At 47.9% G+C, this 21,703-nt stretch overlaps 1 protein-coding gene across 2 annotated transcripts in view; it reads left to right on the forward strand.

The window, feature by feature from the left end:
• The window catches only part of COL4A2 (collagen type IV alpha 2 chain), a 405,245-nt gene that overhangs the window by 306,678 nt on the left and 76,864 nt on the right, over positions 1-21,703 (forward strand). For both annotated transcript variants that reach the window (XM_073556824.1, XM_073556825.1), the window contains 3 exons: positions 2,375-2,596; positions 3,416-3,577; positions 5,951-6,121. In XM_073556824.1, coding sequence (XP_073412925.1) covers positions 2,375-2,596; positions 3,416-3,577; positions 5,951-6,121 — 555 coding nt within the window. The remainder of the gene's footprint in view (positions 1-2,374; positions 2,597-3,415; positions 3,578-5,950; positions 6,122-21,703) is intronic.

Here is a 21,703-nt window from a genome sequence, read left to right on the forward strand (position 1 = left end):
GAGTATCTCAGAGATCCGGGAGAAAATGGCTACAAGCTTCCAAGCCCGGTAAGATGAAGGGCGGTTCTAAACAGAACAACTATTAAAGGGAAAGGATTCTGATTCCATGAACAGGAAAGAGAAGGCAACTATGACATCTAATGGCCATAGCTGGAACAGCACTTAAGAAATTTATTGCTGCACATGAATGGTCAGAACACTTGTTTTGCACCAACAGGTATCTGCAACATTTCAGTAGGGCTACCATCCCCTGACAAATACCCTGAATATCCATGTTCTACTTTTCTATTTAGACATTGCAGAGTAGAAAACAAATAAAATGAAAAAGTAATTTCTGCTCCTTTTACAGTTGTGGCCAAAAGTATTGACACCCCTGCAATTTTGTCAGATAATACTCAGTTTCTTCCTGAAAATGATTGCAAACACAAATTCTTTGGTATTATTATCTTCATTTAATTTGTCTTAAATGAAAAAACACAAAAGAGAATGAAGAAAAAAGCAAAACATTGATCATTTCACACAAAACTCCAAAAATGGGCCAGACAAAAGTATTGGCACCCTTAGCCTAATACTTGGTTGCACAACCTTTAGCCAAAATAACTGCGACCAACCGCTTCCGGTAACCATCAATGAGTTTCTTACAATGCTCTGCTGGAATTTTAGACCATTCTTCTTTGGCAAACTGCTCCAGGTCCCTGATATTAGAAGGGTGCCTTCTCCAAACTGCCATTTTTAGATCTCTCCACAGGTGTCCTATGGGATTCAGGTCTGGACTCATTGCTGGCCACCTTAGAAGTCTCCAGTGCTTTCTCTCAAACCATTTTCTAGTGCTTTTTGAAGTGTGTTTTGGGTTATTGTCCTGCTGGAAGACCCATGACCTCTGAGGGAGACCCAGCTTTCTCACACTGGGCCCTACATTATGCTGCAAAATTTGTTGGTAGTCTTCAGACTTCATAATGCCATGCACACGGTCAAGCAGTCCAGTGCAAGAGGCAGCAAAGAAACCCCAAAACATCAGGGAACCTCCGCCATGTTTGACTGTAGGGACTGTGTTTTTTTTCTTTGAATGCCTCTTTTTTTTCTCCAGTAAACTCTATGTTGATGCCTTTGCCCAAAAAGCTCTACTTTTGTCTCATCTGACCAGAGAACATTCTTCCAAAACATTTTAGGCTTTTTCAGGTAAGTTTTGGCAAACTCCAGCCTGGCTTTTTTATGTCTCGGGGTAAGAAATGGGGTCTTCCTGGGTCTCCTACCATACAGTCCCTTTTCATTCAGGCGCCGACGGATAGTACGGGTTGACACTGTTGTACCCTCGGACTGCAGGGCAGCTTGAACTTGTTGAAAATTTTTCTTTTCCGTCCACATCTAGGGAGGTTAGCCACAGTGCCATGGGCTTTAAACTTCTTGATGCCACTGCGCACGGTAGACACAGGAACATTCAGGTCTTTGGAGATGGACTTGTAGCCTTGAGATTGCTCATGCTTCCTCACAATTTGGTTTCTCAAGTCCTCAGACAGTTCTTTGGTCTTCTTTCTTTTCTCCATGCTCAATGTGGTACACACAAGGACACAGGACAGAGGTTGAGTCAACTTTAATCCATGTCAACTGGCTGCAAGTGTGATTTAGTTATTGCCAACACCTGTTAGGTGCCACAGGTAAGTTACAGGTGCTGTTAATTACACAAATTAGAGAAGCATCACATGATTTTTCGAACAGTGCCAATACTTTTGTCCACCCTCTTTTTTATGTTTGGTGTGGAATTATGTACAATTTGGCTTTAGGACAATTATTTTTGTGTTTTTTCATTTAAGACAAATTAAATGAAGATAATAATACCAAAGAATTTGTGTTTGCAATCATTTTCAGGAAGAAACTGAGTATTATCTGACAAAATTGCAAGGGTGTCAATACTTTTGGCTACAACTGTACACTGAAAACGCTGGTTTTCGCTACTAGAAAACCCAAAGTTAAATAAATACAGCACCACAATAATATTACCAATCATAATGCCTCTATTACAAAGTCAGCCATATTACCCATATAACAGCATTAGTGCTGCCATAAAAATAATAGCTACAGTGCCCCTATAATAGAGTTATTCACACGTCCATGTTCCTGCACTGTAGGGTCAACCAAAGGATTCTACAAGTCAGTATTATTTATGTAGTAAGGTTTTTATTGTGTCTTATTTCTTGACCTTAAATAATTATTCAATCATCATTATCATTTAATGCTCATTATATAAACATATTATAACTTCAAACTGGCACTGAATTGCCAATTTAAAGCTGAGGATTCCTGCACTATGGTTGACACTATAATAATTACTTTATTGTATGAAGTAGTGATTATAGCTCTTGTACTGTCTTTGCAGGATTTCCAGGGAGAAGAGGAGACCGTGGTACTCCTGGATTACCAGGTTTGCCTGGGCTACCTGGCCTAGAGGGTAATCCAGGGATGCGAGGACCAGATGGTCAGAAAGGTGGCCCAGGTGATGTCTTAGGTGCTCCATCAGGATCTCGTGGAGATATTGGATATCCTGGCTTCCAAGGTTTAAAAGGCAAGCAAGGCGATCCAGGTTTATCAGGACTTCGAGGTACATTACTTTATTTTAATTATTACATCTTCATAATCCTGACATTTATGGAAAGCAGAAATAGTTTACATGTAATGTAATTTTAAGGCATTTTGTGGAATGACACATTTATATCTTTCTCACATTTGAAAGCCAGTGACCCCTGACTATGCTTCAAAGATGTTGATGTTTGTGATTTTCTTGCTGCATATGGTGAGATGTAGTAAGTCTGAAAAAGATAAGCATTCAGGTCTATCAACTTGTTTCCATTTTGTCGATTCCATAGAGGGCTAAAGAGAATCCTCTCGATAATTATAGGATAGGTTGTATATAGAGCATGAATATGTTAATGTTTTTATTAATTATTAAACTGAGTTAGGGTTACACGTCCACACATCAGTATTTTGTCAGTATTTCTTCTCAGTATTTAGAAGCCAAATCAGGAGTGCAACAGAGAAAAAGTTTCATAAAATTATGCGCACCAACTCTTCATTTTTGACCCACTGATTTTGGCTTAAAGATGCTGATGTGAAATACTAACCAAAGTGTAACCTTTCACGAGTAACCTTTAAATGCATAACACTTGATGTAATATCTACTTTAAGGGACCATGATCATGCCAGGCTATTGCCTGAGATTCCTACTTCAGTGATGCATTAATAATAAATATTTTGTTGGGGTTGCTGTATTTCTTGAATTGATCTATATTCTGTATTTCATAATCAAAATATTAATGAAATGTAGCTCCTTGATGTAAGATTTTATGATGTAGGTATAACGTGTGTTTGTGCTGTACATATTTCTTTTTCCTTTTTGGGTTACTATACTGCTCTTGCCTAGGTGTTAATGGAATATCTGGGACTCCAGGACAGAAAGGTATTCAAGGAGAACATGGAATTCCTGGTGTTTCTGGCTTGCCCGGACCTTCAGGAAATGGTGGATTTCCAGGAATGCCAGGAAAACAGGGACAGCCAGGAGCAGTTGGATCCCCTGGACTTCCAGGTGAGATTAAATAATTTTATATATTACAAAACAACTGTTTCACCCATAAGAGGAGGTTTTCTAAGGAAAATTGGAGCTGGCCATACAAGTGGCCACATCATGGCTATGGCTATTGCCCATTAAGCTTAGAAATACTACATTAATTTATGTCATATCTCCACACCATTGTGCAGTGTAACACGTCTCAACAAAAAAATACACATATATGGGAAGTAAACTGTCACTCAAGTGGAAGTGGGGTGGGAAGAAGCTGCAGGGCCTGCCATGGATTAGTCATCCTATTTGTATCATTCACAGTCCGTGTCTCAAAGTATGATTTCTCTAACACTCTGCAGCACAGCACATGTCTGCATTAATGTCTTTGTTTCCAGCTGCCCAACCATCAGCTGACAGGTTCTTTTAAGCTTAAGGCTGTGTGCCCACGTTGTGTTTTTTAAGCGTTTCCGCCACGTTTTTGCAGCTGCGGAAACGCTTAAAAACGCTAGGTAAAACGCATCCTATGCAATCCTATGGGATTCCGCAGTTGCTGTGCCAATGCTGCAGATTTTTCTGCTGCAGAATTGCATAGCGGAATAATCCGCAGCATGTCCATTAATTTTTTGGAATCGCAGCAATTCCGCCGCCATAGGATTGCATTGAAACGCTCACTTTACGCATGTGGCTATGCCCACCATGTGTAAAGTGAGCCCTTCATGTGTGGATGGTACTCTGTGTCTGGAGGAGAGGAGACTCTCCTCCATGCCCTGGGTACCATATCCCTGTAAAAAATAGAATTAAAATGAAAAATAGGGATATTCTTACCCTCTCTCGGCCCCAAAGTCCTCAGCAGTGCTTCCCAGGCGTGCTTTGTGGCAAAATGACCTTTGATGACATAGCGGTCATGTGTCAGCTACATCATCAGAGGTCATTCTTGCAAAGCACGCCTGGGAACGGAACTTGCCAGCAGTTCCCTTGAGGACCGGGATCACTGCTGAGGAGATCGGGGGCCGCCAGGAGGTGAGTATATCCATATTTTTTATTTTTTTTTATCATTTTTAACATTCTATCTTTTGCTATTGATGCTGCATAGGCAGCATCAATAGTAAAAAGTTGGTCACACTTGTCAAGCACTATGCTTGAGAAGTGTGATCAACCTGTCAATCACTTTTCCAAGCGATGCTTCAAATCGCTTGGAAAAGCACTAGCATTCTTCAAGCTAAAAATGCTTGCAAAACGCTTGTGTTTTGTGGGAAAATGCATGCGAATTCCGCATGCATTTTACCCGCGGCGGGGAGTTGCGGAAATGCTGCGGACAATTCCGCAGCATTTCTGCAACGTGGGCACATAGCCTAAGGCTAAGTGCACACGTACCGGAATTCTCGCGGAAATTACCGCGAGAATTCCGGAATTCCAGTCCGCGGGAAAATCGCATTTTAAATTCCCGCGATTTTCCCGCGGAAAAACTAGCATTTTGCAAGCGGAATTAGCTTGCAGAATGCTAGCGTTTTCCAAGCGATCTGTAGCATCGCTTGGAGAACTGATTGACAGGTTGGTCACACTCGTCAAACATAGTGTTTGACGAGTGTGACCAACTTTTTACTACTGAGGCCGCCTATGCAGCATCAGCAGTAAAAGATAGAATGTAAAAAAAAAATAAAAAACGGTGTTATTCTCACCCTCCGACGTCCCGCGCATCCGTTCCCAGTAATCCTTTGCGAAAATGCCCGCGATGACGTCAGTTCTCGCGGGATCGCGACGTCTCGCGGTCATTCGCGATGACGTCGCGCGAATGACCGCGAGACTTCGCGATCCCGCGAGAACGGACGTCATCGCGAGCATTTTCGCAAAGGACTACTGGGACCGGAGCGTGAAGAGAAGCGGGAAGCCTGCGCGGGACGTCGGAGGGTGAGAATAACAATATTTTTTATTTTAAATTCTATTTTTTACAGGGATATGGTACCCAAAGCCCGGAGGACAGTCTCCTCTCCTCCGGACCGTGGGTACCATCCGCAATTGTTCTGCTTACTTTCTGCATGGTGTGCACAGCCACATGCGGGAGGTAAGCGGAACAATGCATTCCTATGGGTGCGGGATCGCCGCGATTCCGCAAATTAATGAGCATGCTGCGGTTTTTACCGCGAAGCGATTCCGCCGCGGTAAAAACCGCAGCATTAGCACAGCATTGCGGAATCCCATAGGAATGCATGGGATGCTTATTTTTCGCGTTTTCGCGGCAAAATCGCGCGGTTAAAACCGCCGCGGAAACGCGAAAAAAATGCAACGTGTGAACTCAGCCTAAAGCTACTTTTTGCAGCGTGGATGAAAGTGTAGCATATGGTATAATTACATTGTAACTGCATGTGCACAAACTATATTGCAACATATTGATCACAGGCTCTCCTGGACCAAGAGGAGATGAAGGTGGACAAGGCCAACCTGGACAATCCTGGATAAAAGGACAGCCTGGAGACGGTGGAAAAGTAGGCATTATTGGTATAAGAGGAAGACCAGGAGATCAAGGCTTTCCTGGTTTGATTGGCATGGATGGATACCCTGGTTCAAAAGGTAAATTTAATCAGCCTTTAGCGTTTTAGTAAATGTTACTACTTTCCTGTCTTTTTACCACTTCTTTAGTTGGTCATGTACTTAGGAAATATTCACTATTTTCATATTCTAATTTCTCTCTTTTTTAAGATTTGTACAGGATTTTTGTATTGATGATCTATCTATAGGATAGGTCATCAATCCAGATTAGTGGGAGTCCAGCACTCCCAACAATCAGCTGTTTCCAGCTTTCGCTGTGACCATATGTATACAGTGTACAGAGCCTGATCAGCATACCTCCATACACTGTGTAGTGCTTGTTCTCAGATATTGCAACTCAGCTCTTATTCATTTAAATAGGAGCTAAGCTGCAGTACTATAAAACAGCCATTTTACAATTTATGGAGCCATGGTTGTCGGGCTCTGTACACCATGTAAATTGAAGATCAGCAGATGTTTCAAAAAGCTGATCAGTGTGACGAGGGCAGCTTACGCTGAGTCGACTTTTTCTTTAGAGTTGGACCCTCTGGGTCGTGACACCCACCCACCTAGGGCTTGCTGACCTTGTGAAGAGCCACCCCCTATACAGGGAGTGTCAGGGGCAAGACCAAGGGGGGTACGAGTGTCTGACGACAAAGGACGTGCAGGAAACAAGACAATACGTGAATTCAAGGTATCTTCATTAAGTCAAATTCAGGATAACATTAAGTGCAAAACGTGATAACAGGCAAACACAGCAAGGTGCGTGCGTGGCACGCCAAGGTCCAAGGAATGATACGTGCTAGAAGGCAAGCCCGGTTACCGGCAAGGACATGATGGCATCGAACTCCGGACAACTGGCAGGGATCGGGGCCATCAGGCTGTAGTCTTCATGCTTACGATCTCTGGCAGTGATGGCAGGTTCTGGGAATCCAGCAGGCAAACCAGGGTACAGGCAAGGAGGCACAACAGATCTCCAGGCATGGTGCGTGTTAGGGAACACGCCAGGGTCCGAGGCAAGGTCCTGCACGTGCCGAGGGACACGCCAGGGTCAGGGTACAAGGCAGAGTCCTGCGCGTGCAGAGGGGCACGCCAGGGTCAGGGTATAGGCTAGGACCTGTGCGTGCTAGAGGGCACGACAGGGTACATGGCAAGGCCTGCTCGTACTTTTACAGAAGCACGGGGTGGTATGCCACGGGGCAGGCGAGGGCCTGCGCGTGCTAAGAGAGGAGCACGCAAGCAGTGCAGAGACAGCGTGGGTGCAAGGAAGCACAGAGAGCACGGCTGGGGCACTGGCTAGCTGGTCGGGCTGCAGCACAGACAGGCGGGTAAGACTCCAGCGAACCCAGCTGGGGCATAACAGGCGACACAGCTGTCACTGAACAACGGGCACGGCTGAGGCACAAGCAGGCGGGCACGGCTAGGGCAGGCATGGCTGATGCACAAGCAGGAGGCTAGGAAGACCAGGCGCATGCAAAGGGTACACGAAGAAACAAGGCAAAGCAAAGCAAGAAACAAGGCAAGGCAAGATAAGGTACGGAACAAGGAGCAGAACGTAGGCAGAAGCACAGAGTGGGGTCAGAAGGAGAACAGAGCTAGCAGCGGAGCGTAGGCCGAGGCCCTGTAAAAAAACGCGTAATCTTATAAAATACTCAGGACTAGTTACCAGATAAAAATGTAGTGGTTTATTTGGATTCTTCCATCAAAGGAAAGATTATTACAGAAAAACATAAAAATAAGTGCATGATTATAAAGAGATTGTCCATTTGTTCATAGTAAAGCTTGTAACCTTCTTTCCTGGAACTCTGAAAAAGACGTCTGTCCTTTAGTACGTAGCTTCTCTCTTGAAGCAACACATGGCGATTAGGTTACATATCAGCTGTCCATTCAATGTCGTGGCCCAGCACAGATGACTCCTCGAATGTGTGTCTCATGGTGATAGGGAAGGAGAGAGCGAGCGAGCGACCCCTAGAGTAAGCCCCCACCTTATATATACGTCTTTTAGAGCACGTGGTCTATATATATGGAGTTGACCTTTACCATGAGCTAAACCTCCAAGAATAACCTATGTAGTGTCAGCTAAAGCAATGTACAGAACTGAGTGTAATAAGAAATTACCAATCGATTAATATTTAACAGGCCCAGAGCCGGGTCAAGGAAGAACTTTGAGACTAGCCATGAAATGTGCTAGAGAGCACAAAAGGTAAGAAAGGAGGAATGATGCGTGTGCCAGGAGGCACAACAGAGCACCATAGGTAAGAGTAAGGAAGAACAAGCAAAGACAGAGAACATAGGAAGGACCACAAGGCAAAGCATAGCAAAGGCAAGACATGGCAAAGCAGGCAAGGCAGAGAACACCGGAAGGACTACAAGTCCAAGCATGACAAGGACAAAACATGGCACAATGGACAAATACAAGACAAGGCATGAGACAAGAGGCAGAGTACAAGCTCATAGCGTGTGCAGAGACGCACTACAGAGCAGAGTGCAGGGGCACAGAATAAAGGGAGCGACTGAGCAGACCAAGCAGCCATGCAGGGAAGCAACACGATACTCAGGCCCCGACCATAGGAAGGGGCGGTCTGATATAGCACCATAGCACCTACACTTCCGGGTCAGGACCAGGGAAAGACTTCCGGTTCAGTCCTCCAGGATCATAGAGAGCGTTGCTGGATCAGACTGGGCTGGACCATAGAGAAGGTCACATAATCAGGGGCTCCAGGAATACAGAGAGGATTGCAGAATCAGATAGCGCTGGAGCATAGGAAAGGTCACATGATCAGGGGCTCCAGGAATACAAAGAGGATTGCAGAATCAGATAGTGCTGGAACATAGGAATGGTCACATGATCAGGGGCTCCAGGAACACAGAGAGGATTGCAGAATCAGAGCAGAGACGGATGGTTACCTAGCAACGGTGTGCAGCCATGAGGTAAGGCGCGCATGTACACTGCTCGAGGCATCTTGCAGGACAACAGTCACGAGGTGTGTGTGCACACTGCTTCCAGGGATCTTGCAGCTTGAGACATAACGGGCATGAGAATTCAGTGCACGTGCACACTGCTCCAGGAGTCATGCGGAATACCAGACATGCCGGGCATGATAGTTCAGTGCAAGTGCACACTGCTCCAGGGATCATGCGGCATAACAGACATGGCGGGGATGACAGGCATAACGGACATGGTGGGCATGACAATCAGTGTGGATGCTGCATGGCAGAACCCCATCAATCAGATATTATTTACCTTCCCTAAGGATAGGTTATCAATATAAAAGTCCTATACAAGCCTTTAGTGTGGTCTGTTAGTATATGTTCTCCATAATGCCTAGCTTTTGATTCCAAAACCTTTTAGGGTATGTGCACATGTTGAGTAAAATTTCTGCACCATTTCTGCATCTCATGGCAGCACAAACACAGCTGCAAAATTACACTTTTCTGTGCATTTTAGCCACATTTTTGGTGCCTTTTTACTCTGCGTTTCTAGTTACATAGGTTGAAAAAAGACCTAGGTCAATGAAGTTCAACCTTTCTCCACCAATTGTACATTTCGTCACTAATTTAACTATAACCCGCAATGTTATGTGTATCAAGGAAATCTCCGAACCCTTTTTTAAAAGCTGTCATAGTGTCTGCCATTACTACCTCCTGTGATAGGGCATTCCACAGTATGACTGCTCTAACTGTAAAGAACCCTTTCCTGTGTTTTGACTGGCTACACATACTGTATATTTATGCATGTAAATGAAATCTCCTCTGAGGCATCTTTTTTTCTAAGCTAAACATGCCCAACTTTTCCAACCTTCCATCATATGAGAGGCCTTCTACCCCTTATAATAATCTAGTTACCCATCTTTGAACTGATTCTATCTTCCTTTCCTTTTTAAAATGTGGAGGCCAAAACTGGATCTCGTATTCTAGATGTGGCCTCACCAGTGATTTATACAGGGGATTGCAGGATTTTATCTCTCTTTTTGTAATATCCTACATAGTTTGGTGTCATCAGCAAAGACTGACACCTTACTCTCAATCCCATCCACAAGGTAATTAATAAAGAGGTTAAAAAGAATCGGTCCTAGGACTGATCCCTGTGGTCCCCACTGCTGCCTGTATCCCATTTAGAGAACGTACCATTTATGACAACTCTTTGTTTCCTGTCATTTAGCCAATTCCTTACCCATCTGCATATAATTTCCCCCAGTCCTTGCTTCTGTAGCTTCAGTATAAGGCTGTTATGTGGAACTGTATCAAATGCCTTTGCAAAGTCCAGATAAATTACATCAGCTGCCATACCAATACCCAGATTTGCACTTACCTCCTCATAGAAACCCAACATGTTAGTTAGACATGACTTATCCTTTATGAAACTATGCTGGTTGTCAGTTATTATATTATTATATAATAATACACTATATATAATAATACACTATATTATTCTGCAAGTCATCTCTTATAATACCCTCAAAAATTTTGCACACTACTGATGTCAGATTTACCGAACAGTAGTTGCCTGAATCCACCTTCTTACCTTTCTTAAATAGTGGTACCACATCAGCCATCCTCCAATCCTGTGGCACCACCCCTTTTACAAGAAAGTCTAAGAATTTGATACAGAGGTCTGTGTCACGTCACCGCTTCCTTCTGCCGTGCCACCGCTCCCTATGCCCCGTCAGACTCACCAGATTGCAGCTTCCTGGCGCGTCTCCGTCTGTTCCCCTGCTCTGACGACAGCGCTTGCTTCCTCCCGGGCGCGCGCTCCCCGCAGCTCTCTCCATGCACGAGCACTTCCTCCTCTCTGAGCCGGTCACTCTTCCTGGTCTTCTCTATGGTCAGGAGGACCCTGATGCGGGAGCTCCTCCCCATGCTCCCATATCAGGCAGTCGCTCCGTAGTGACGCTGGCTGATCGTCGCTTGCCTTCCCTTGTGATTCTGGCCCCTCTTGCTGGCGTTCGCCGCCGCTACCTCCACGTCTCGTCCCCTGGCTTGCTCTCTCACATTTGTTACGTGTTCTCTTCTATGTTCCAGTGTTCCTGCCTTGCCAGCCCGCAGCTCCAGTCTCCTGTGCTCCCGCCGCTCTACCCTGGTCCAGTCTCCTGTGTTCCTGCCGCTCTACCCTGGTCCAGTCTCCTGGTTCTTTCCGCTCTACCCTGGTCCAGTCTCCTGTGTTCCTGCCGCTCTTCCCTGGTCCAATCTCATCGGTTCCTGCCGCTCTACCCTGGTCCAGTCTCCTGTGTTCCTGCCGCTCTACCCTGGTCCAGTCTCCTGTGTTCCTGCCGCTCTACCCTGGTCCAGTCTCCTGTATTCCTGCCGCTCTACCCTGGTCCAGTCTCCTGTGTTCCTGCCGCTCTACCCTGGTCCAGTCTCCTGTGTTCCTGCCGCTCTACCCTGGTCCAGTCTCCTGTGTTCCTGCCGCTCTGGTCTCACGCTACTATTGGTGGCCTACTCTTCCCCAAGATGTTCGTAGCTTGTTAGCCTTGTGTCCATCCTGTGCCAAAAACAAGGTTCCCAGGCAATTACCTTCTGGACTCTTGCACCTGCTTCCAGTTCCTTCGGCCCCCTGGCAGTACATTGCTATGGACTTTATCACTGACCTACCTCGCTCTTCTGGATGTACTGTCATTTTGGTCATTGTGGATAGATTCTCCAAGATGGCCCATTTCATCCCCCTGTCTTGATTCCCTTCGGCTCCTGAATTGGCGAAGATTTTTATCCACCATATTTTTTGTCTCCATGGCTTCCCTCAACGTATTGTCTCTGATAGAGGAGTCCAGTTCACCTCCCGATTTTGGAAAGCGCTCTGCAAGTTTATGAACATCACGCGGATTTCTCCTCCACTTATCACCCTCAGACCAACGGTCAAGCAGAGCGTACTAATCAAATTTTGGTTAATTACCTCCGTCACTTCTCCAACGCTCACCAGAATGACTGGTCTGACTTGCTTCCATGGGCCGAATTTGCGTATAACAACCACGCCAACGAATCTCCTGCCAAGTCTCCCTTCTTTATCGTCTACGGGCTACATCCAGGCGTGCCTCTACCAGTTCCTCCTGTCTCGGGTGTGCCGGCCGCAGATCTTCTGTCTGGGGAGTTCTCCAGGATCTGGCAGGAGACCAAAACCGCTCTCGAACAAATGCAGGTTCAGATGAAGAGACACGCAGACAAAAGGCGCTTGGACCCACCTCTCTATCATCCTGGCGACAGAGTGTGGTTATCCTCCAAGTTCATCCGCCTTAGGATTCCTTCGCACAAATTGGGTCCCCGGTATGTTGGACCCTTCGAGGTCTTGTCTTGCATCAACGACGTCTCTTACAAGTTAAAGCTCCCTGCCTCGCTTTGCATCTCCAATTCGTTTCATGTTTCTCTTCTGAAACCTGTGGTCCTCAACCAATTCCATGCCACTACCACCCGCACCCCCCTGCCTGTTTCCGCCGATGATGTCTTTGAGGTGAAAGACATTCTCGCCATGAAATGGCTAAGGGGAAAGACCTTGTTTCTGGTCGATTGGAAAGGTTTTGGCCCTGAGGAGAGATCCTGGGAGCCTCGGGAGAACATTCAAGCTCCCCGGATTTTGGCAAGATTTCTTTCCAGCCTTGGGAGGGGGGCGCGTAAGGAGGGGGGTACTGTCACGTCACCGCTTCCTTCTGCCTTGCCACTGCTCCCTGTGCCCCGTCAGACTCACCAGATTGCAGCTTTCCGGCGCGTCCCCGTCTGTTCCCCTGCTCTGACGACAGCGCTTGCTTCCTCCCGGGCGCGCGCTCCCCGCAGCTCTCTCCATGCACGAGCACTTCCTCCTCTCTGAGCCGGTCACTCTTCCTGGTCTTCTCTATGGTCAGGAGGACCCTGATGCGGGAGCTCCTCCCCATGCTCCCATATCAGGCCGTCGCTCCGTAGTGACGCTGGCTGATCGTCACTTGCCTTCCCTTGTGATTCTGGCCCCTCTTGCTGGCGTTCGCCGCCGCTACCTCCACGTCTCGTCCCCTGGCTTGCTCTCTCACATTTGTTACGTGTTCTCTTCTATGTTCCAGTGTTCCTGCCTTGCCAGCCCGCAGCTCCAGTCTCCTGTGCTCCCGCCGCTCTACCCTGGTCCAGTCTCCTGTGTTCCTGCCGCTCTACCCTGGTCCAGTCTCCTGGTTCTTTCCGCTCTACCCTGGTCCAGTCTCCTGTGTTCCTGCCGCTCTTCCCTGGTCCAATCTCATCGGTTCCTGCCGCTCTACCCTGGTCCAGTCTCCTGTGTTCCTGCCGCTCTACCCTGGTCCAGTCTCCTGTGTTCCTGCCGCTCTACCCTGGTCCAGTCTCCTGTATTCCTGCCGCTCTACCCTGGTCCAGTCTCCTGTGTTCCTGCCGCTCTACCCTGGTCCAGTCTCCTGTGTTCCTGCCGCTCTACCCTGGTCCAGTCTCCTGCGTTCCTGCCGCTCTACCCTGGTCCAGTCTCCTGTGTTCCTGCCATTCTACCCCATTCCAGTCTCTTGTGTTCCTGCTGTTCTACCCCGGTCCAGTCTTCTGTGCTTCTGCCCTAGGTACCAGCTGCCGCGGTAATAGTTTCCCCTGGGCCTGTCCCTAACACTCCCTGTATAGGGGGTGGTCCACCTGGTCCGCTCGCCCAGGGGAGGTTCGTTGCCGTGGTCCAGTGGGTTCACCTTCAGGGTTCCTAACAGTACGATCAGGCCATGAATCCCGCTGGTGCCTCAGCAGCCACCCAGAAGGAACTGGTCCAGCAACGCGATACTCAGGGCCATATTTTAAATTATATGGCCTCGGTGGACAATCGACTCTTCTCTCTCCAGTCTGCCGCGGCTGCCCCCGTTCAGGCGCCGCTTCCACACCCACCGCCCCGTTTAGCTAAGCCTCCGCGGTATGGCGGAGACCCCCGATTGTGCAGGGGGTTCCTTAACCAGTGCCAATTGCACTTTGAGTTGCTACCTCAGCAATATCCCACGGATCGTGCCAAGGTGGCTTTTATGTGGTTAAAACTAAAAGAGAAAGAGCGCAATAGGGTCTTACCCAGGTAAAAGAGATATAGTTCAAGCTGTTATACTCACCAAAGGCAGGAGAGTTAGAGGCATAAAGGAATAGAGGTCAAAGCTGCTGCACATCCAAATGGCCACGCCGTGACCATAAATCATCAGATATCAAAGAAATAATTTTCGGATTAACCGTGCGCTGCTAGACAAAACGACTCCTTTCCAGATAGTGTACTTGTATACTTTTATTTTCCCAACGCGTTTCGAAGTTACAAACTTCTTCCTCAGGGGATGATATGTACATATCATCCCCTGAGGAAGAAGTTTGTAACTTCGAAACGCGTTGGGAAAATAAAAGTATACAAGTACACTATCTGGAAAGGTGGCTTTTATGGTATCTCACTTGGAGGGCGAGGTATTGGCCTGGGTAAACCCCCTCTGGGAGCGAGACGATCCGGTGGTTTCTCAGCTTTCCACGTTCCTCGAGACCTTTCGCAAGGTCTTTGACGAACCGGGACGCCTGGCCTCAACTACGGAGTCCCTCTTTAACCTCCGCCAGGGTACTCTCTCGGTGGGCCAATATGCCATTCAGTTTCACACCCTGGCCTCTGAGCTCGGGTGGAATAACGAGGCTTTGGTGGGAGCATTTTGGCGGGGCTTGTCTGCTCGTATCAAAGACGAGCTGGCGGGTCGGGGTACTCCCACGTCCCTGGAGGATCTTATTTCCCTGGCGACTCGCATTGACCTGCGATTCCATGAGCGCTCCCGCGAGTCTGCCAGGGAGAGAAGACTTCCTCGTGTTTCCCTAGCAACCTGCAGCCCCTCCGGTCCGCGATTTGGTTCTACCTCCGCTGTCCCGGCGTCGGAACCTATGCAGGTAGATCACCTCAAACCGGCAGAGCAGCGCCGCCAGGAGAGGTTCGACAAGGGACTCTGTCTGTACTGCGGCAGTTCCTCCTATCTTCTGCGCTCCTGTCCAGTGAGGCCGGGAAACGCCTCCACCTAGGACAGGTAAGAGAGGCCTCCCTAGGTGTTAGTGACACCTCTCCCCCCTTGACCCTTTCTGTCCTATTGAATCTTGGTTCCTCCCGCGTCTCTGAGCTGGCCTATATTGATTCAGGGGCTGCCGGGAATTTCATCCAGCTCGAGGCGGTCAAAAAGTTGCGGATACCTGTCAGATCCTTGGAGTCTCCTCAGCAGTTAGCTTCTTTCGAGGGCGCTCCCCTGCAGGAGGTCGTTACCCTGGTCACCGAAGAGGTGGAATTACAAGTCGGAGCCCTACATCGGGAGAAGATAGCCTTCTTGGTATTGCCCTCGCTATTCCACACGCTCCTCTTAGGTCTTCCGTGGTTAAGGACCCATGAGCCCGTCCTCGATTGGCGATCTGGGGACATTCTTCGTTGGGGTCAGTCGTGCCACTCTTCGTGTCTTCTTCCCGTTCAGCCAATCAAGTCACCTAGGATTCCAGCGGCGCCTGTGGATTTGCCTTCAGCCTATTGGTCCTTCGCGGACGTTTTCAACAAAAAGGAGGCAGAGTGCCTGCCCCCACATCATCCTTATGACTGCCCCATCGATCTCGTGCCAGGTTCTACACCACCCCAGGGCCGAATTTATCCCTTGAATCCTCTCGAATCTCGAGCCATGTCCAAGTACGTCCAGGAAAATCTGGCTAGAGGCTTTATCCGGAAGTCTTCCTCACCTGCAGGCGCAGGCTTCTTTTTCGTGAAGAAGGATGGGGCTCTTCGTCCGTGCATCGACTACCGGGGCCTCAATGATATCACTATCAAGAACAAGTACCCGCTTCCCCTTATTCCTGAGCTGTTCGATCGATTGCGGGGGGCACGAATTTTCACCAAACTAAATCTCCGTGGGGCCTACAATCTCATCCGCATTCGCCCTGGTGACGAATGGAAGACCGCGTTCAACACCAGGGATAGCCACTACGAGTATTTGGTCATGCCCTTCGGCTTGTGCAATGCTCCCGCAGTGTTCTAGGAATTCGTGAATGACATTTTCCGAGATCTCCTGTACTCTTGTGTGGTAGTGTATCTGGACGACATTCTTGTCTTTTCCTCGGATTTGGCTACCCATAGGAAGAGTGTTCGTCTAGTTCTCTCACGCCTAAGGGAGAATCGCTTGTATGCGAAACTGGAGAAATGCTCCTTTGAACAAACCTCTCTTCCGTTCCTGGGGTACATTTGTTCTGATTCAGGCTTAAGCATGGATCCAGAGAAAGTGTCAGCCGTGCTCAACTGGCCGCAACCTCATGGAGTCAAGGCAATTCAACGATTCCTGGGTTTTGCCAATTACTACCGGCAATTCATCCCTCATTTTTCGTCCTTGACTGCACCCATCTCCTCTCTGATTCATAAGGGGGCCAACCCGCATGTTTGGACCTCAGAGGCCGAAGAATCCTTCCTTGCCCTGAAGCAAGCCTTTGCTTCTGCTCCAGTTCTTCACCACCCGGAGACTAACAAACCTTTTATTTTGGAGGTGGATGCTTCTGTCATCGGGGCCGGAGCCGTACTCTCCCAGAGATCCTCGTCCGGGTGACTGGTCACCTGCGGCTTCTTCTCGAAGACGTTCTCCTCTCCGGAACGCAATTACTCCATTGGTGACAGGGAGCTTTTGGCCATCAAGATGGCGTTGCAGGAGTGGCGGTACCTTTTGGAAGGAGCTGTGCATCCTTTTAAGATCTACACGGACCAAAAGAACTTGGCTTACATCCGATCGGCACAGAGACTAAATCCACGACAAGCAAGATGGTCTTTGTTTTTCGCTCGGTTCGATTTTGAATTGCACTTTTTCCCGGGTAGTAAGAACCTCAAGGCTGATGCGTTGTCCAGATCCTTTCCTTCGACCGATGCCGAGGAAGACCCTATGCACATCCTGGATCCCTCCAAGATCATCACAGTGGCACCCCTCTGGTTGTGTACCCTACCACCGGATAAGACCTTCGTCCCAGTGACCAACCGGAAACGAGTCCTGCATTGGGGTCATGCTTCCAAGATTGCAGGCCATGTTGGGTTGAAAAAGACCCTTCGGCTGGTCTCACGCTACTATTGGTGGCCTACTCTTCCCCAAGATGTTCGTAGCTTGTTAGCCTTGTGTCCATCCTGTGCCAAAAACAAGGTTCCCAGGCAATTACCTTCTGGACTCTTGCACCTGCTTCCAGTTCCTTCGGCCCCCTGGCAGTACATTGCTATGGACTTTATCACTGACCTACCTCGCTCTTCTGGATGTACTGTCATTTTGGTCGTTGTGGATAGATTCTCCAAGATGGCCCATTTCATCCCCCTGTCTTGATTCCCTTCGGCTCCTGAATTGGCGAAGATTTTTATCCACCATATTTTTTGTCTCCATGGCTTCCCTCAACGTATTGTCTCTGATAGAGGAGTCCAGTTCACCTCCCGATTTTGGAAAGCGCTCTGCAAGTTTATGAACATCACGCGGATTTCTCCTCCACTTATCACCCTCAGACCAACGGTCAAGCAGAGCGTACTAATCAAATTTTGGTTAATTACCTCCGTCACTTCTCCAACGCTCACCAGAATGACTGGTCTGACTTGCTTCCATGGGCCGAATTTGCGTATAACAACCACGCCAACGAATCTCCTGCCAAGTCTCCCTTCTTTATCGTCTACGGGCTACATCCAGGCGTGCCTCTACCAGTTCCTCCTGTCTCGGGTGTGCCGGCCGCAGATCTTCTGTCTGGGGAGTTCTCCAGGATCTGGCAGGAGACCAAAACCGCTCTCGAACAAATGCAGGTTCAGATGAAGAGACACGCAGACAAAAGGCGCTTGGACCCACCTCTCTATCATCCTGGCGACAGAGTGTGGTTATCCTCCAAGTTCATCCGCCTTAGGATTCCTTCGCACAAATTGGGTCCCCGGTATGTTGGACCCTTCGAGGTCTTGTCTTGCATCAACGACGTCTCTTACAAGTTAAAGCTCCCTGCCTCGCTTTGCATCTCCAATTCGTTTCATGTTTCTCTTCTGAAACCTGTGGTCCTCAACCAATTCCATGCCACTACCACCCGCACCCCCCTGCCTGTTTCCGCCGATGATGTCTTTGAGGTTAAAGACATTCTCGCCATGAAATGGCTAAGGGGAAAGACCTTGTTTCTGGTCGATTGGAAAGGTTTTGGCCCTGAGGAGAGATCCTGGGAGCCTCGGGAGAACATTCAAGCTCCCCGGATTTTGGCAAGATTTCTTTCCAGCCTTGGGAGGGGGGCGCGTAAGGAGGGGGGTACTGTCACGTCACCGCTTCCTTCTGCCGTGCCACTGCTCCCTGTGCCCCGTCAGACTCACCAGATTGCAGCTTTCCGGCGCGTCCCCGTCTGTTCCCCTGCTCTGACGACAGCGCTTGCTTCCTCCCGGGCGCGCGCTCCCCGCAGCTCTCTCCATGCACGAGCACTTCCTCCTCTCTGAGCCGGTCACTCTTCCTGGTCCTCTCTATGGTCAGGAGGACCCTGACCCGGGATCTCCTCCCCATGCTCCCATATCAAGCCGTCGCTCCCTAGTGACGCTGGCTGATCGTCACTTGCCTTCCCTTGTGATTCTGGCCCCTCTTGCTGGCGTTCGCCGCCGCTACCTCCATGTCTCGTCCCCTGGCTTGCTCTCTCACATTTGTTGCCTGTTCTCTTCTATGTTCCAGTGTTACTGCTTTGCCAGCCCGCAGCTCCAGTCTCCTGTGCTCCCGCCGCTCTACCCTGGTCCAGTCTCCTGAGTTCCTGCCGCACTACCCTGGTCCAGTCTCCTGGTTCTTTCCGCTCTACCCTGGTCCAGTCTCCTGTGTTCCTGCCGCTCTACCCTGGTCCTGTCTCCTGTGTTCCTGCTGATCTACCCTGGTCCAGTCTCCTGTGTTCCTGCCGCTATACCCTGGTCCAGTCACCTGTGTTCCTGCCGCTCTACCCTGGTCCAGCCTTCTGTGTTCCTGCCGTTCTACCCTGGTCCAGTCTCCTGTGTTCCTGCCGTTCTACCCCACTCCAGTCTCTTGTGTTCCTGCCGTTCTACCCCGGTCCAGTCTTCTGTGCTTCTGCCCTAGGTACCAGCTGCCGCGGTAATAGTTTCCCCTGGGCCTGTCCCTAACACTCCCTGTATAGGGGGTGGTCCACCTGGTCCGCTCGTCCAGGGGAGGTTCGTTGCCGTGGTCCAGTGGGTTCACCTTCAGGGTTCCTAACAGTCTGTCAATTATTGAGCTCAATTCCCTCAGTATCAGTGGATGAATGCCATCCGGGCTGGGGGATTTGTCAATGTTTAAATTGTTCAGATGTAGATGCACTTCTTTTTGTGTTAAACTAGTTATCTCAGGTTGTGAATTTTGATGTTTGCCTTGTTGAATGATCCCTGTAACAAAGAGTTCATTGGTGAACACGGATGAAAAGTGCCTGTTTAATATCTCAGCCTTTTCTTTATCCTCTGTAATTATCTTGTTGTTGTCATCATTTAATATTTTTTTCTTTTTGGCTTTGATGTATTTATACAAAAAATTTGTAATTTATTTTAATGTCTTTGGCGATTTGTTTCTCCGTAGATAACTTTGCTAGCTTGATTTCTTATATACATTTCTTATTTAGATCTTTATACTGCAGAAATGCTATTTCAGTATTCTCGACTTTCAAGATTTTGAATCCCCTTTGTTTGTGTCTTATTAAACTTATTACATTTTTCTGCAGGACTTTAGTAGTATTTCCTTAAAAATGCCCCATTTATGTTCGGTATCCCCAGTTACCATGACATGGTCCCAGTCTACACGATTAAGCTCTTCCCTTAATTTGTTGAAATCCGCTTTCTTAAAGTTGCAGGTTTTGGCATTTCCCCTTTTGAATGTTTGACTGAAAATTACATTGAAACTTACCATGTTATGATCACTGCTTCCCAAATGCTTCCTGACCTGTACATCTGAAATTGCATCTGGTCCATTTGACAGAACCAGATCCAACCGATTACCTCTCTTGATTGGTTCATCAACCAGCTGAGAGAGGTAATTGTCCTGAACTGTGGAAAAGAAATGTAGCTTCTAGCACAACCAGAAGATTCTATGTCCCAATCAATGTCTGCATAGTTAAAATCCCCCATTATAAGAACCCTATTACTGTTTGCTGCCTTTTTAATTTGCTACAGCAGTTCATCCTCTACCTTTTCAGCTATATTAGGAGGCTTATAGCAAACCCCAATTAACAGCTTTCCATTATTGCCATTCCCATGTACATTTACCCATAGTAACTCAACGTTGCTGTAACTCCCCCCAATGTCTTCATTGAGCACAGGTTTTAATGTGGATTTTATGAATATGCGCACCCCTCCACCTTTATCTTTCCTGTCCTTTCTAAATGTAGTGTAACTCTCTTACCAATTCATGGCTCTCGTCAAGCCAGGTTTCCGTTATGCCCACCACATCGTATTCTGTGACCGTCACAAGAGTCTCCAGTTCATTCATTTTGTTTGCTAGACTTTTTGCATTTGCCAGCAGACATTTAATATTATTAGCACATTTGTTACTCCTACTCAGCACCCTGCTTTTAATGCATATCCCAGCCCCTCAAATCCGCTTTTACCCCTACTGCCTACCTCCTCTCTCTTTTGTCTACTCTATCCTCTTTTTAACACAACTACCATCCCTCCCCCAGATCCTATCATAAAAACTCCTATATCCGTCTTACCATTTTTTCCCAAGCACAGCTGCATACTCCCCAATGAGGTGCAGCCCGTCCCTACCATAAAGCCTGTAGCTGACAGAGAAGTTGGCCCAGTTCTCCAGGAACCCAGACCCTTCCTTCCTTCACCAATTTCTAAGCCACTTATTTATCTCCCTAAGCTTCAACTGCCTATCTAGTGATGCTTGTTACACTGGCAGTATTTCTGAAAACACATTGGCACCAATGTGTACCATGACCGCTGGGTTTTTCCCAGCCCCACCCAGCAATCTGTCTGTCCGATCCGCAATATGTCAAACCCGAGCACCCGGCAGACAACACACTGTTCGGCATTCACGGACTCAGCGGCAAATGAGTCCCCTACCCCCAACATCTTTCTGGCCTTTGCGGCACTCCTATTTCCCTCCTTTCTACAGCAGTCATTTTCCTGGTTGCTAGGAGCAATGTCCTGCTGCAGTGATCCTAGTCCTGGTCCTGCATTCCTAATATCAACCAAACAGGCATATTTACTAGGTTGTACCAGATCAGGACTGGGCTCCCTGACACTTTTCCCCCTACCCCTTCTTGTAACATTTATCCAGCTGCATACTTCTCTGTCCTGATCTTCCCCACCTCCACCCTCCTCCACATCACTGGCCCCAGCCAGTGCAACCTCAGTGAGCTCTAATCTTCTCTCCAGATTTGTAATGCAGTGGCAATGAGTGTTGCCAGCTGCACATTTAAATCCATTACCTGGGCTTCCAAACATGTAACTCGCTAGCTTTGAGTGCAGACATATTCACCCTCAAACAGCTGTTCAAGGCATGCATACATCTCACAAGATGCACATTGAGTAGCATTGCACGTGGAGCACATAAGGTCCATATATATTTGGACAGAGACAACATTTTTCTAATTTTGGTTCTAGACATTACCACAATGAATTTTAAACAAAACAATTCAGATGCAGTTGAAGTTCAGACTTTCAGCTTTCATTTGAGGGTATCCACATTAAAATTGGATGAAGGG

The sequence above is a fragment of the Dendrobates tinctorius genome, unplaced genomic scaffold (genome assembly GCF_039654945.1).
Source record: "Dendrobates tinctorius isolate UK_male_01 unplaced genomic scaffold, ASM3965494v1 ptg000240l, whole genome shotgun sequence".
Lineage (NCBI taxonomy): Eukaryota > Metazoa > Chordata > Amphibia > Anura > Dendrobatidae > Dendrobates > Dendrobates tinctorius.